Source organism: Monodelphis domestica, chromosome 2, assembly GCF_027887165.1.
Source record: "Monodelphis domestica isolate mMonDom1 chromosome 2, mMonDom1.pri, whole genome shotgun sequence".
NCBI lineage: Eukaryota > Metazoa > Chordata > Mammalia > Didelphimorphia > Didelphidae > Monodelphis > Monodelphis domestica.
In genome coordinates, this window is record NC_077228.1 from 45,761,159 (window position 1) to 45,776,737 (window position 15,579).

Below are 15,579 nucleotides of genomic sequence, written 5' to 3' on the forward strand. Positions count from 1 at the left end.
GTCAAGGAGGAGAGAATGTCTTTTTATCCTGAGCTCACACACTACCTAACTTAATCATTCCTTGGAATTCAGTGGAAAGACTTTTTCAGAGCCCAGTAAAACCCCTGAGGTGCGGTTACACAACAGATGTCTAAAGGTTACTTGGTAGACAGTGCTGCAGAAATACGACCCACAGTCTGCCTACATTGTGTGGAAGTGACATCCAATTTTAAACATGTTGATGCGTCTTTTCCTCTGATGAGAGTCAAAGTACAAAGAGTACCATTCATTCAACACCAAGGAAATAGAGGATATTACAGTCTCATAAGCAATAAAGGAAACAGGATTTATATGCTTATTTCCCTGTTTTACTGGAGACAAGGGAGGGCATGTGTGCGTAAAAGGCACCCCTGCTACATCTGGGTAAAATTAACCAGAAAATTGGCAGAAGGTATAATACCCTTTTATCACCTGGTTTACTTTGTGTAGGCCTACGTTTTCTACTTTCATAGCATGGTTAGAGAGAGGGAGTGTGAGGCAATGGATAGAGCAATGGATAGAGACCTGGCCTTAGCATCAGGAAGAACTGGGTTCAGGTTTTCTATATTAAACATATTGTTTGTTTATTTAACTCCTCAGTGCTCTGGGCCATCCTTAAAGATTCTAAGTAAGAGATTTTCTAGTCTTCATCAGGGATAGATAGTTTTTCACACTGATGGCAGGGATGGATAAAATCAGAGTTTGGGACCAAGGGAAAAAAATATTGTGGCTCAGTAACATCTAGGGGGCAATGCATTTGGTGATCATTGTTTATTAAACATTTCCTGGGATTTAAGCAGTGGCATGACTATTGCTACTTTCTATCCATCTCTCCAGTCTTTATGGAAAAAAGATGTGAGGTAGCCATGGTGGTAAGATTTTTGTTGAATGTGGCTGAAGAATTCATCAGCTATTAAACCCTCAGCAAGGCAGTATGGCAGCTGCAAAAAGTCACATCTGGTCCTTATTGATGATGTTTTCACCAGCAAGGTTTCCAGTCAACCAGAGGAAGATAAAGGAAATACTTACACTTCCTTCTTATATTGAGACTTTTCATAGAATATCTTTTAAAAACAAATTCAGCCAGATTTGTATTGTTTATTGAGAGTGAGCCCATCATGTAGCAAAGATGACAGACAGCCACAGATGGCCAGCCCAAGGCCTCCACTGCTTATCCACAGGGCCTCCAAAAGTGTTGTTGTGGATTGTTTATGAAGTATTATTGGAAAGATTGGTGAAGAATCATTCAGGATGAGAAGGTGTGGAGGGGTTGTGTTCTGCCTGGAGGAAGGTGTCCCTACACAGATGAGATCAAAGATCTGCTGAGGGATGGATATATGATGGAACGTAGGATTTTCTCTTTTTTCATTTAAAAAATTATTCTTCTCCAATTATTCTAATAGCCTTTGGTTTTTTCCCCCTTCCTTTTACACTCACCATTTTGTGATCTTTCATCAATACTACAGCCTCTACTACTAATAGAACTAAAACTTACTGGTCTACAGGGAGGGATTTGTTAGCCTACATTGAAGAGAAGAGCAAGATAGGGGTAGAGGATTATATTTTAAATGTATCCATTATAAGTTACATTTAAAACTGACCCTCAGTTATCTGGATGCAAATCAGAGAATCTAACTTTTTAGGGAAAGGTCTAGTTCCTTAGGAATGAGAAGTTAACTTGCTTCTTATTGTACCAAGACTATTAAATCTTGCTTCCTCCCCCAACCCCACCTCCATAAATGTTAGCTTTACCCAAAGTAAAGAGAGATTTTGAATATTTTGTCAAACTTAGAAGTCAGTATGGAAAGAACCCTAGTTTTAGAGTCAGAGTCTGGGTATGACTTCTACTTTTGTTATTTGTAATCGGTATGACCTGATTAGTTACTTAACTTTTTGGGGTCTCAGTTTCTTCACCTGGTAAATGAGAAGGTTGTACTATAGTTCCCTCCCACCCTAAATCAATGGACTTACAATCCTATTTACTTATAATGAGAGGAAATTTATTCAGCATTTTAATATCATAACATTCACCTCAATCACACCACATCACCATTTTGGTTTGGTTTGTTACTGGCAAAGTTTAACATTTAGAATCCTTTTTGAATTTGTGTGTATATGTGAGGTAATTAATGAATTTTAAAGTACTTAGTATAGTCAATAATCCCCTCTGACTGCCATCCCCAAATCTTTTTTCTTTTATTCGTACAGTGGCAGCTTTGTGGTCACTTTGGTAGTTCTTTGGACAAGTTGTAAGTGATCTTATAAAGGTTACCCTTCATTTATCTCTGGCTGGGCCAAACAGAAGGAAGACAGGAGGAACTTGAGAAATTTCAAGATAGTAACAGAAGGAACTTCAAGAGGGTAACCATAAAAAGGCCATTGCCCATGCTGAAAGCCTTTCTGTCATTATATCCCAGATCCAGAAATCAGCTGTCATGGTTCCATGTATGAAAGTCAGCTTGTGGTATAGTTCAGAAGACCTGGGTTCAAGCCCTGCCTTTGTCACATCCTGGTTGTGTGACCCAGGGCAGAAAACTTACTGTCTCAAATGCCCTAGAGCAGTGGTGCCACACTCAAATAGAATCGGATCCCTATGGCCCATGTTGACTTAGAAAACCACAAAATAACATTATTGTTGCTCATTTGTTTCAGATGTAACCTCATCTGGAATTTACTTGGCAAGGATACTAGAATGCTTTGCCATTTCTTCTCCAGTTCACTTTACATATGAGAAACCAGACAAATAGTTGAGTGACTTGCCTTCACACAGCTCATAAGTGTCTAAGGCTGGTTTTGAACTCAGAAAGACAAGTCTGGCTGACTCCAAGCTCAGCATCCATTGTGCCACCTAGCTGCCTATCAAATTAACATTATCTACTTTTATTGTGTATTTATTTACTTTGTGAAACATTTCCCAATCTGGATCAGCTGGCAGAGCTGCAATCGGGAAGATAATTTTCTTCATCAGGAGTTCCTTCCCTCTACAAATTAAATCAAAGGGCTGATCCAAAATACAGGGTGTCACAAAAATTGTTTTCACTGGTATTAAGACTTCTAGGATACACTGTCTTTCTACAGAACTAGACAGCAATTCATTTTTCCTTTCTTCCCTCTTATTTATCTTTTAGTTTGCTTTTGTGTCTCCCTCTTCTCTTTTTACTTTTGATTCTCTCGTTCATTCTCCATTTTCTTTCTGCTCATCCTCTCTCTTTCCTGAGAGGCAGGGTGATGCTTAGAAGACCTGGTTTTATATCCTATTTCTATCACCTACTTAGTTTGGACAAGTCACTTGACTTTTTGGATCTCTTTGACTCTTCTTTAAGAGAAGAAAGGGGTTGAACTCGGGTACTTTGATGTTCCTTTCCAGCTCTAATGTAAATGTAGGCTTTCTTTTTCCCTGTCGGATTCAAAAAAATTTTTCCCTTTCCTTGTTCTCCTTCTTTTTAGCTTAGCAGAAACCTCCCATTCCTTTGTCTCCATTGACACTCTCTACCCATTTTACTTGGAGTTAGGGAGATGGAAGTGGGGAAGAGAAGACAGAGAAAGACAAATGCCAACCCAGCCTTTTTATTCCAGTCCTTGGAAAGTACAAGTAATAATAATAACAACAACATTAACAATAATGGCTAGCATTTATGTAGTGCCTACTATGTGCCAGATATTTCACTAAGAGATTTACATATATGATTTCACTTGATTCTCACAACAACTCTGGGTGGCAGGATCCTATTGTTTTCTCCATTTTATAGCAGAGGAAACTGTGGAAAACAGAGGTTAACTGGTTTGCTCAAGAGCAAATCTTTAGTAAATGTCTGAAGATGGACTCAGATCTTGCTGATTTCAAGTTCAGCACTCTATCCACTGGGCCATCAGCTGTCCCAATGTCACAGGAAGTTCAGAATCACTAGATGAAAAGGGAAATCCCATCTAGGTTAAAAAATTAAAAGCTAGTGGAGAGCAAAGTTTTACAGACTCCTTATCTAGGGGGAGGAAAATAGAGATATAAAGCATTTGTTCCTTTTCTCCCTTGTTATTTCAGTTATCCTTGGCTTTCCTGTCTTCTGGAGATATATGGTCCCAAACAAACATATTTGGGGCGAAGGGAAATGAGATGAATTGGTTTGGGGAATGTGCACTGAAATTGTCTTCTGTTGCTTTACCTTTCCTTTAGGTTGTACCCAAATATTGCTGTTTGTTTATATTTTTCATCTCTTCTCTCTACTTAATCAGATTATAAGCAAGCAGGTATGGTCTTGCTCAAAGTTGGAAATCTAAGCCATTAATGAGGATTTGTTGAATGAAATAGACATTTTCTTGCAAAGATACACCAAGGTTTCTGTTAGGAGGAAGAGAACAAGGTGCTCGTAAGCCAGCCAAGAGCAGGAGGGCATCTTGTCTTGCAGGATATGGCTGGATATAAAAGTCACTCAAGTGGTTTGCAAAGGGCCTCATTTTCATAATTGTTTCCACATTACAGGCTTGCCTGCTGTTTTCTTGGAGAACTATGTTCTGGGAGAGTCTAAATGAAGGCTTTGCTCATGTAGCTTTCATTCGGGCACCATATATAGACTTTGTAAACCATCATTTTATGAAGTCTTTAATTGCTGAGCCCTGACATTGTGGTAACAGACTGAATCTTTAGCAGTTCTGGATGGTGCTGGATCAGTCTGGTCAAGCCTTCTGAGTCTTTCAGTGGCTAAAAAAAAAAAGGTTTAGCACTTGGAAAGATTCAAGTTCACTGGATTTTACAGAGTCTAACCCACCCCTCAATCTCAGCATGGTGTGGCCAGTTAACAATAAAAAACAAATATATTTTAATAAAGGAATGGTTTTATTTTTTGTGATCTTTAATATTGTTCAGAAACACACAAAACATTTAGAAATTAAATAGAATTAAATCCCCCAAAGAAGTCAATTCACAGAGTTTCATAGTTTAATGATAATAATAGTTAGCATTTATACAGTGCTTTAACACCAGCCAATTGCTTTATGTGGGGTAGGTACTAAAGCTAGTCAGGATGAGAGTTTTTTTAATATTTTTATAGAAATATAAATTTCAGTTATTTAAAAAGTGTATATTTATATAGCTTATATACTTTCGAATATATAATCCTGGATAACATATTTAAAATAAGTTGTCATAGTTATAGAAGTGCTAAATACTACCTATAGATTATACATTTATGGAAATGTTTATAAAATATAAATTATATTAGCAAAGTTTTTTTAATATTTATATTACTTATATATTTATGAACCTATAGTAATATACAACCTTTAGATATAAAATTATATAGTTATGGAAATGTTATATATGAATTATCTATATATTTGTATGTGCTTACATAACTATAAATGAAATTATACAAACTATGTTTACATAGATTATATATTTATAAACATATAACTATATGTAAACTTGTTTTTAAAATAATCCAATAGTGCTAAGTGCTTACTCTAGAAAGGTTTATATAAACATAAATCACACAAAATTGTATTAATAGAAATTATATATTATATTATATAAATTTGCATGTTTAAAATAAATTTTTGATATAAATGCTAGTTATAATCAGTTATTTATATTTAAATATTTATATAAGTTTAAATGACAAAATAGTTTATGTTTATACATTATATATTTTAAATATAATTTTATATAAACTTATTTTAAAATAAATTTGTATATTTTATATAAGTCCTGGCTATAAAGAGTTATTTAGCATGTACATAGTTTTAGTAGATAATACAATCATTCTATTTAAAATTTTCCATTATCATTGTGACCATTTATATCTTCTCTCCTGGATGCATATTCTAAGTCTTGGATTTGTTCTTAAGTTTGAAAGTACTCAACAAATACTTCACTCTCAATGTAGGTATTTATTGATGTTTAAGTCACCAAAAAGAAAAGCCTCTTAAGAATGTTTTCAGCATGGTAGACAAATGTGTTTTATTTTAGCAAGAAATCATTCATTTATCATAAACAGCTGATTTGATGGAAACTCTCTGCCTTGATAATTTTGGGGTGAGCAAAGCTAATCATTATTCACCTAAAATTTATTAAATACTCTAATATATGAATTTAGCACCATCCAGAAGAGTATAATACAAAGGAAAACTAGAAGACTGGATCTTAGGAATTTCCTTTATTCTTTTTATTATCTTTGTGATTATGTCTTATAGTACCCCAAATCTCTCTCTCTCTCTCTCTCTCTCTCTCTCTCTCTCTCTCTCTCTCTCTCTCTCTCTCTCTCTCTCTCTCACACACACACACACACACACACACACATACATACATACATACATGCACACATGCACACGCACATGCACAAAGTGATTGTATCTTAACAGACCGGAAATAACTGGTTACTCATGTGGGAGTTATGTCAGAATGGCTGTCTGTGTGCAGCAGTCAGATCACTGGCTGGTTAGAGCAAAGGTCAAAATTAACATCAAATTAGAAAAAAGTATAATGATGATAAGACACAGCCTGAACTTTCAATAGCTCTGACCTGACCTATTTAAATAACCTGTGGACTGTGACAAATGGCAAATGGTTAAAAGCAAAATCATAGAGTCTTGATTATTACAGGTTTTTTTGAGAAGTATAACCATTATAAAACAATTGCCACAATGCAGGGGCCAAAAGAGCTCAGAAATTGCCTCAGCCAGTAAACACTAGGCTTTGCCTAGCTGAGGGACATCAAAGCTAAGATCCACATTTTTAAGGGGATATATTCTTTTACATAAGCATTATAAAGGAAGATGGGGAAAGATTATGAGTAACATCATCTCCCAAAACAGCAAAGAGGTGGAAACACAGGCTTACATTCTGGATGCCCTCAGTGTTCCTAGGTGTATCCTATTGTCTCAAAAATTATTTTGTAACTCCTTTTGAATTTTTAAAGGAAAAGTTTGGTTTTTAATGAAATAATTAAGTTATTATTTTAGTTTCCTTAGTTTGCTGAATAAAAATGGCATCCTTTGTTTTTGAGAAATTGGTAAATATTAACCTAAAAAACAAGATTCCCCCTGTGTACATTTGTGTGCTGTAATGCTCAAAATGACATAATATAGATAAAATGTTTTGCAAATTTATTTTTATATACACAGACACACATGCATATCTCTAGTGGCCCAAAAGTCTTGGAGTATGTGCATATGTTTATAGGTCTATACATATAGATCTCTTTATGTCTACAGATATATCCATATTCTGCATCTATATAGATACATACAATACTTTATATATAGACATGCATTATGCCTGTATAAAAATATACATACGCATGTATTGGTAGCTTAAAACCACCCTAAGACTTTGGGGGCACACTATATATGTGTTGTATATCAATATTATTATCATTATCATCTTAAGTTATATACCTAGACCCCACTGTAAAGCTCCCTGATCATTTTTACCGAAACACATACTCCAAAGGTGTTAAGTTTTTGTTTCCCAGGGGTACAGCCAGGCTTGAAGATTAATGAAGTGAAAGACATTGAGGTTTTTCTCCATCATGTAATAGAAATTCTAAGGACTACAGCTTACATGCTAAGATACATTTGAAAACAAGTTTATTTGATCCTTGTTTCTGGAGTAAACTATTAGTTCTTAGTCTACAAATACATAAAGCCCTAATATATTTTTACTCTGGAAAACAGTCCTGAGTTTGAAACTAAATTTCAAATTAGAATTGTGCTTTTTCTACTGGAGTAAGTTGAGTAAAATAATTGACATTTATATAGATTAAAATATTTTATTTATGTGAATACAGCAACTCTGGGAGGTGGTTATTGGTTAGTCTTAGTCTGACTTTGTGACCCCATGGTTCTTAGATGCCAGACTCTTCTATCCTCCACTATCTCCTGAAGTCTGTCTAAGTTTATGCTTGTTACTTCCATGACATTATCGATCCATGTTATAACTCTGCTGTCCCCTTCTCTTTTTGCCTTCAATCTTTCCCAACATCAGGGACTTTTCCAATGAATCCTGTCTTCTCATTATGTGGCCAAAGTATTTAAGCTTTAGCAGTATTTGACCTAATGAATATTGGGAATTAGTTTTTTTATGTTTGACTGATTTGATTTCATACTTTTCAAAAGACTTGAAAGGCAAGTGTTGATTCTGCATTTCTCAGCTTTTCTTATAGTACAGCTTTCACAGACATAGTTTACTACTGGAAAAACCATAGCTTTGACTATTTGGCAAGGTGATGTCCTGTCCAGATTTGCCATAGCTTTCCTTCTATATATCTTTAATCTCATGGCTACTATTATTTCTTGTTCAAAGTTGTAACTGAGTTTTTTTTCTTATGCTTTTTAGTAGAATTATAAGAGGTTAGTATCTCTCCCTCTATTCAAAGGCATAAAAATTGCCAACATTGCCTTTGCCATAAAAAACATGGTTATCCTGAAAAAGGTCTAGTGGATTTATATCATGCAATCTTGGATTACATGAAGAGAGGCAAGCTTCTTGATAGGAGGTGGTAGTACTTTAGTACTCTTACTTGGTCATTCTACATTCGGAGATTCTATTTCTGAGCATTATGTCCACAAATGTCATTGATAATTAGGAACATCCAGAGAACAGCAACCTCTGTTTGACAAATGAGGATAGGTTCAAGAACTGGGAACTTTTAGCCTTGAGAATATATAACAGGCATTAAAAAAGCTTCCTTCCTTCCTTCCTTTTTTCCTTTCTTTCTTTCTTTCTTTCTTTCTTTCTTTCTTTCTTTCTTTCTTTCTTTCTTTCTTTCTTTCTTTCTTTCTTTCTTTCTTTCTTTCTTTCTTTCTTTCTTTCTTTCTTTCTTTCTTCCATCTTTCTTTCTTTCTTTCTTTCTTTCTTCCATCTTTCTTTCTTTCTTTCTTTCTTCCATCTTTCCTTCCTCCCTTTTCTCCCTCCCTTCCTACCCTTCTCTCCCTCCTTTCCTTTCCTTTCCTTTCCTTTCCTTTCCTTTCCTTTCCTTTCCTTTCCTTTCCTTTCCTTTCCTTTCCTTTCCTTTCCTTTCCTTTCCTTTCCTTTCCTTTCCTTTCCTTTCCTTTCCTTTCCTTTCCTTTCCTTTCCTTTCCTTTCCTTTCCTTTCCTTCCCTCCTTCCCTCTTTCTCTTTTTAAAAAATGCTTACCTTCCATCTTAAAATTAATGTTGTATATTGATTCCAAGACAGAAGAGTGATAAAGGCTAGACAATAGGGGTTAAATGACTTGCCCCCAGGTTACACAGCTAGGAAGTATCTGAGGCCAAATTTGAGTCCAGACCCTCTCCTGTCCTAGTCCTGGTTCTCTATCCACCCAACCATCTAAGCTGCCCCCTGGAAAACTTTCTAACACTTAGAGTTGATTAGAGGCAGCTAGCTATTGTGAGGATACTTATTTGATATATTTGTAGATTAAGAGTTGGAAGGGAGACTTTAAAAGACATAATTCCACATTATGCTCAGAGCTCCCTGAGGGCAGGATTATCTTGTGCCTTCTGTCAAATTCCCAGCTATCACTGGCTATGAGGTCAATGAAATCAATCATATCTCTTCTGTTAAAGTAATGGATTCTGTTGTGGCAACATATGTATTATGATCAGTATACCTGACATACCTATTAACTTGCCATACTAGTCTTGGCATCCTTTCCAAAATGGTGCTGAATGCCTGGGATGCCACATTAACTCATCCAGAGGAAGGTGACTAGCACAAGGAAGGGACCAGAAACCATTCCTCTTAAAGACTGGTTGAAAGAAGTGAGTGTTTAGTCTAAGTGGTGGTGGGAAAGATTTAAGGAAAACTTGACAGTTATTTTCTAATATTTGAAGGCTTGGCTGTTCAGTAGCAGGAGGAATGAATAGGTGGAAGTTGTAGAGCCACACTGATCCAATACAAGAAATAACTTTCTGGCATTTAGAGCTGTCTCAAAGTTGAATGGTTGTTGCTTAATCTCAATAAATGCTTTGTGATTCTGGAGAAAATATGAGTAGTACTTGCAGACCCAGCTTTAAAACAAGAACTAATATAGGGAAGGGCAGCTTTTTTGGGGGGAGGTGTTATGATTAAAATTCTTTGGAGACCAGATCTTAATTTTATAATTATTATTTACTCAATATCAAAAAAACAGGCCAGAGAAAGAAACATGAGCCCTGTGCCAGCTAGCACTTTCTGCCATCTCCCCTACAAAGTAGCAGAGTCAGTCTTGAGTCAGACCGAGTGCCCTCTCTAGTCTGTGGTTCCAAGGGAAGAGAGCGACTTTCTGCACTCTCTGCTGATTTATACTCTTTATGATGTCCCTTTCTTGAAGCTCTTTGGTGACAAGAGGCAGGTTTTCTAGACACCAGTAGTAACCATGAGGTTAGAATGGCTGCACAGTACATGTACAGTGTCTCCTAGTATGGTGGACAAAAGGGGGAGGACTCCACCCATGACCTCAGGGAAAAATATTCTAGAGTTTGAGACCTCTGATTTTTTTGTTTTAAAATCAAAAGGTTGTTTTGGGGGCCCCAAAGGGGTTCAGATTAATATTAACTTTGCACAGAGGACTGAGGTTCCCCAAGACCTGTTGGGGAAATGCCATTTGGTCACCAATGACACAATTGTTTGCATGTTGTCTCCTACATTAGACTGTGAGCTCTTCGAGAGCAGAGACTGTCTTTTGCCTCCTTTTGAATTCAAGTTCTTATTATGGTGCCTGACACATAGTAGGTGTTTAATAAATGTTTATTGACTGAGTTCCTTTACCTTTGACCAGGCAAGATCTTGTCTGTCATTGGCTGTCTGTCTTCTGATTAGAGTGAGTACCGTGGATAAATGAAAAAGATGTTTGAGTTAACTGCTAGGAGGAATATTCTGATATATTCATTGATGGTCTCCAGCTAGCACAGTGCCCTGCATTTAGGAGGCCCTTAATCAATGTTTGGATTTGGATTGGATGGGCATTGTTTTCTGTAGCATAGTGGTTATTTTCAAGGTCAGAAAGCTTGATCTCTGGCTCCCTCCCTTTCATAAGGAGTAGTGCTAGTATCTCACTTCTCTGAAATTATTATCTAAAATAACTAAAGGAGATACATTACCATCTTGTTTTCTGTATTGTAAGGACTCAGCACTTAGATCAGTGCCTAGCACCCAGTTGGCATTTAATACATGCTTATTTTGTTTTATTTATTTTTAAGCCCTTACCTTTCATCTTAGAATCAGTACTCTATATTGGTTCTAAGGCAGAAAAGTGGTTAGGATAAGACTTAAGGGTTAAGTGACTTGCATAGGATCATACAGCTAGGCAGTGACTGAGGTCAGATTTGAATCCAGAACCTCCTGCCTGTAGGGCAGGCTCTCAATCCACTGAGCTACCTAGCTGCCCCCAGGGAATGTTTGTTGAATAATGGACTCTTAGATCTTTTCATTTGGGACATAGAACTGAAATGTATAAGTATTTTCTCCCCTTATTAGAATATGAATTTCTGGAAAGAAGGGATTATCTCAATAAATCAATATCAGTCAATAAACATTTATTAAGCATTATTTACCAGGTACTGTGCTAAATTCTGGGAATATAAAAAGAGGTAAAAGCCTGCCTTCTAAGAGTTTACAATCTAATCTTGCTTTTTCTGTTTGTATCCTCCTTAGCACTGTGCTTTGCATATAGTGCTTCAGAAGTGTTTTTCTTTTGTTCATTCATTTGTCCATTCTTCCATACTGATGCATTCTTTATTTTTTTTTTATCTGTTTCCCTCTTAGGCTATCCAGCCCTCCTCCATAATGAACGAGTGTCACTATGATAAACGTATGGACTTTTTCTATAACAGGAGCAATACCCACACTGCAGATGAATGGACAGGAACCAAACTTGTGATCGTTCTCTGCTTTGGGACATTCTTTTGCCTATTTATCTTTGTTTCCAATTCTCTGGTCATCGCAGCTGTGGTCAAGAACAGAAAGTTTCATTTCCCCTTCTACTACCTGCTGGCTAACCTCGCTGCTGCAGACTTCTTTGCAGGAATCGCCTATGTGTTCCTCATGTTCAACACTGGGCCTGTCTCCAAAACATTGACTGTCAACCGTTGGTTTCTGCGTCAGGGGCTCCTGGACACTAGCTTGACGGCCTCTCTAACAAACCTGCTGGTCATTGCTGTGGAAAGGCACATGTCCATCATGAGAATGAGGGTCCATAGCAATTTGACCAAGAAGAGGGTGACCCTGTTAATCTTGCTCATCTGGGCAATTGCAATATTCATGGGGGCAGTCCCCACGCTTGGCTGGAACTGCCTATGTGACATCTCTACTTGCTCCTCTCTGGCACCCATTTATAGCAGGAGCTACCTTATATTTTGGACTGTTTCCAACCTTGTGGCCTTCTTAATCATGGTGGTGGTATACCTGAGAATCTATATGTATGTGAAGAGGAAAACCAATGTCTTGTCTCCCCACACAAGTGGGTCCATCAGTCGCCGAAGGACACCGATGAAGCTCATGAAGACAGTCATGACTGTCTTAGGTAAGAGAACAGGCCAAAGGCAAGTCTGCCATGATTAACTTCCTGGGATAGGGATTCCTTGGATTGAATGCTTCTTTCTCAATTGCAGATAAATTTCTGTCTTTAAGTAATAGAAATGGGTTTCTTATTATTTGAGATATGTATACAAAAAAGGAAGTTCTGTTGTTTCCTAGGGCCTTAATATTCCATAATACAAAAGCCACTTTTCAAGATGGTGATGGTGGCAAGATACCAAGAATGGCCAAGGAATTATATAACAGACATCATAATTACTTGACATTTAAGTAGTACATTAAGGTTTCCAGAGTACTTAATATACATTTTCTACCTTGATCCTTGTAAGAAGTCTGGGAAATAGGTACCATGAGCAGTTTTATAGTCCTTTTACAGGCAAGGAAACTGAGGTTCAGAAAGCTTAAATGACTTGCCCAGTCATTAGATAGCCAATAAATAACTGAATCTGGATTTGAACCCAGGTCTTCCTCACTCCAAGATTAGTACTCTATCCACCATACTACCTTAAATTTTAGCATAATAGATATTTCTTGAAGCACCTGAAATGTATGAAATGAAAAAAAATGAAAAAAAAAAAAGAAAAAAGTATGAAATGGCATATAGGCCATAAAAGGAATATTAGGAGGCAGTTATGTGGTACAGTAGATAGAATTCTAGACCTGGAATCAAGGAAGACCTGAGATCAAATCTAGTCCCAGATATTTAATGGCCATAAAACCCTGGGCCAGTCACTTAACCCCTGCCTGCCTCAGTTTCCTCATCTATAAAATGGAGATGATAATAACACCTACTTCTCAAGCTTATTATATGAGAATAAAAATGAGATAATATAAAAAAACACTTTGCTTATTTTAAAGTTCTGTATAAATATTTGTTGGCATTATAATTTATGTTTTCTTTGGTATCTAGCTAGCATCATTTTGAAGTCAGAGTCTTCAAAATATAATTGTTGTAAAAACAATATATATTTAGGAGATGCTGATGCAATTTGTGATTTATTAAGCCTTTATTCTTTTCCTAGCTCCAACTTATATTCCTAAGTTCTAGTCCCAACTATGTCATTAACTAGCTAGGTAATCTTCATATTCAGGTATTCTCAGTTTCCTCATCTATAAAATAAAAGGATTGGATAAAGAGAATCTATGTTGCTATTCCTCAGTGGAGCTTCTCATTACCCATTAAAGACTTCACCATAACATGAATAGGAACAAATAAAGAAAATAAAATTCTTATCATTCCCCCTCAAGATTTTATAAAATATTTATATTTAGGGGAGGTTGGAGTTTTTGTTTAAAAGTGAAGTTCAGGAATGATTAGTAGATTTAAGACCAGCATAGATAGTCAGAAATGTAACTATCAATTTTTAGACCTAAGATAAGCACCAGAAAATGTTCCTGAAGTAAGAGCTCAGAGAAGAGCCCTAGGACATGAGGATTATTGTGGAGAAAGATAGAAGTTTCAGTACCTACCCCTGTTTGTTGGAGGAATTTGGAATCTGGCTAAAAGTATAAAACAGTCAGCACCCTTTGACTCTTGATGTCCTGGGAGAGAGTCCTGGTTGTCCCATCATCCTTACAGTTCTAGAGATAAATGAGCACTGGCCATGAGGTGATTTGTTTTTAAATATCCCAATTTATTCCCTGACATTAAGCTTTATCATATTCAGTGAAGTAGAGAGAAGTCTAATCTGGGTTATGAATAAAAGACAGCTAGAGATAAGGGAATTAAAAGGTTTATTAAACATTCCCAAGTTCCTCAGTGAGAAAAAACTCTTGTCTATCCTCTATTTCTACCTTAAAAGGAAAAAAAAAAGTTTTTGACATGTTTTTTATTGGGGATGAGATTGATCAAAATAAACAAGAAAGTTGGTGATTGAGATAAGAGAAGTTGTGGAAGGGAAGAAAAAAGGAAGTTGGCCAAATTGGATAGTGTTTAGAAGAAGTTTGGTTTTTGGTGCATCAAGAGGTATTTTCTAGTGGTTGGCAAAGGATCTAGCAAAGAATAGATCATGAAAGGATGGAGGAAATGAAATTGAGGAGCCATGTAATCTGGCTCATTCAGATTTCTCTTCTTTCAATTCCATAGGATCTTTGCATGTGTTATGGAGGACACTTAAAGTCTGGCTAATCGAAACTTTGTATGAACACTGTGAATCTTAAAATTGCTCAGACTATACCTTAGAAGATTTGGTTAAGCTATTCCCCTATTATGACAATGGAGGTACTTGATCAGGAATGTATTGAGAACTTTTAAAATTACCCCACCCTGCTCTGACAGTGCCTTAGGGGAAGATAAAGTTGCAAACTCCTGATTGAACAATGAAAAGTCCCCAACTGATACTTATAGTGAAGCAAAAACCTTAAACTATGTGGTCTATTTTTAGATCTAATACAAAAGGGTGTTAGGTACCTATAAAGGTTAAATTAATGACTAAAAGGTCAAGCAACTTACAAAAGGCAAACTTAACAAGAGGTGTGAAATACTCAGAGGTTTTTTTTTTTTTAAACATTATTTTATTTGGTCATTTCCAAACATTATTCATTGGAAACAAAAATCATTTTCTCCCCACCCCCCACCCCCCATAGCCGGAGAGGTTTTTTTTTTTTTCTAACCAGAGAAGGTGAGAACCAAAGAAGATGAGAACTAAGAATGGGTAGTCCTGGGAAAAAGCATCTACTATGATTGGTAGACGTGAAAATTTAGGGGAGGTGACATAAGAGAAAAATCTCTTTAAAAGGAAGCGAAGGAACAAGTTCAGGGCAATTGAATTCAGTTGCAATTTGAATTCAGTTCAGTGGCTAATTTCTGTTCGGAGTGGAAGAACCCAGCTTGAAGACAATCTTGTGGTGAGTGATAAAGACTGACTCACTCTCCCTTAGGCTCAGGCCTAGGCCCTTTCTACTATTTTCTCTTTCTCTCTCTTTCTCTCCCTTCCCTTAATTCCTTCATTTGTATTAATTAAAATCTCCATAAAAACCCAGCTGACTTGGGCATTTTCATATTTGGGAATTTTCCCATGGCGACCACTTAAGACACTAAAAATTATCTTTACAGTTTGGCCAAAATCT

At 36.5% G+C, this 15,579-nt stretch overlaps 1 protein-coding gene across 3 annotated transcripts in view; it reads left to right on the forward strand.

Annotated features, from left to right (window-relative positions):
• LPAR3 (lysophosphatidic acid receptor 3) overlaps window positions 1-15,579 on the forward strand; it is a 141,924-nt gene that overhangs the window by 40,558 nt on the left and 85,787 nt on the right. For all 3 annotated transcript variants that reach the window (XM_007480596.2, XM_007480597.2, XM_007480598.3), the window contains one exon: window positions 11,740-12,496. In XM_007480596.2, the coding sequence (XP_007480658.1) occupies window positions 11,740-12,496 (757 nt within the window). The remainder of the gene's footprint in view (window positions 1-11,739; window positions 12,497-15,579) is intronic.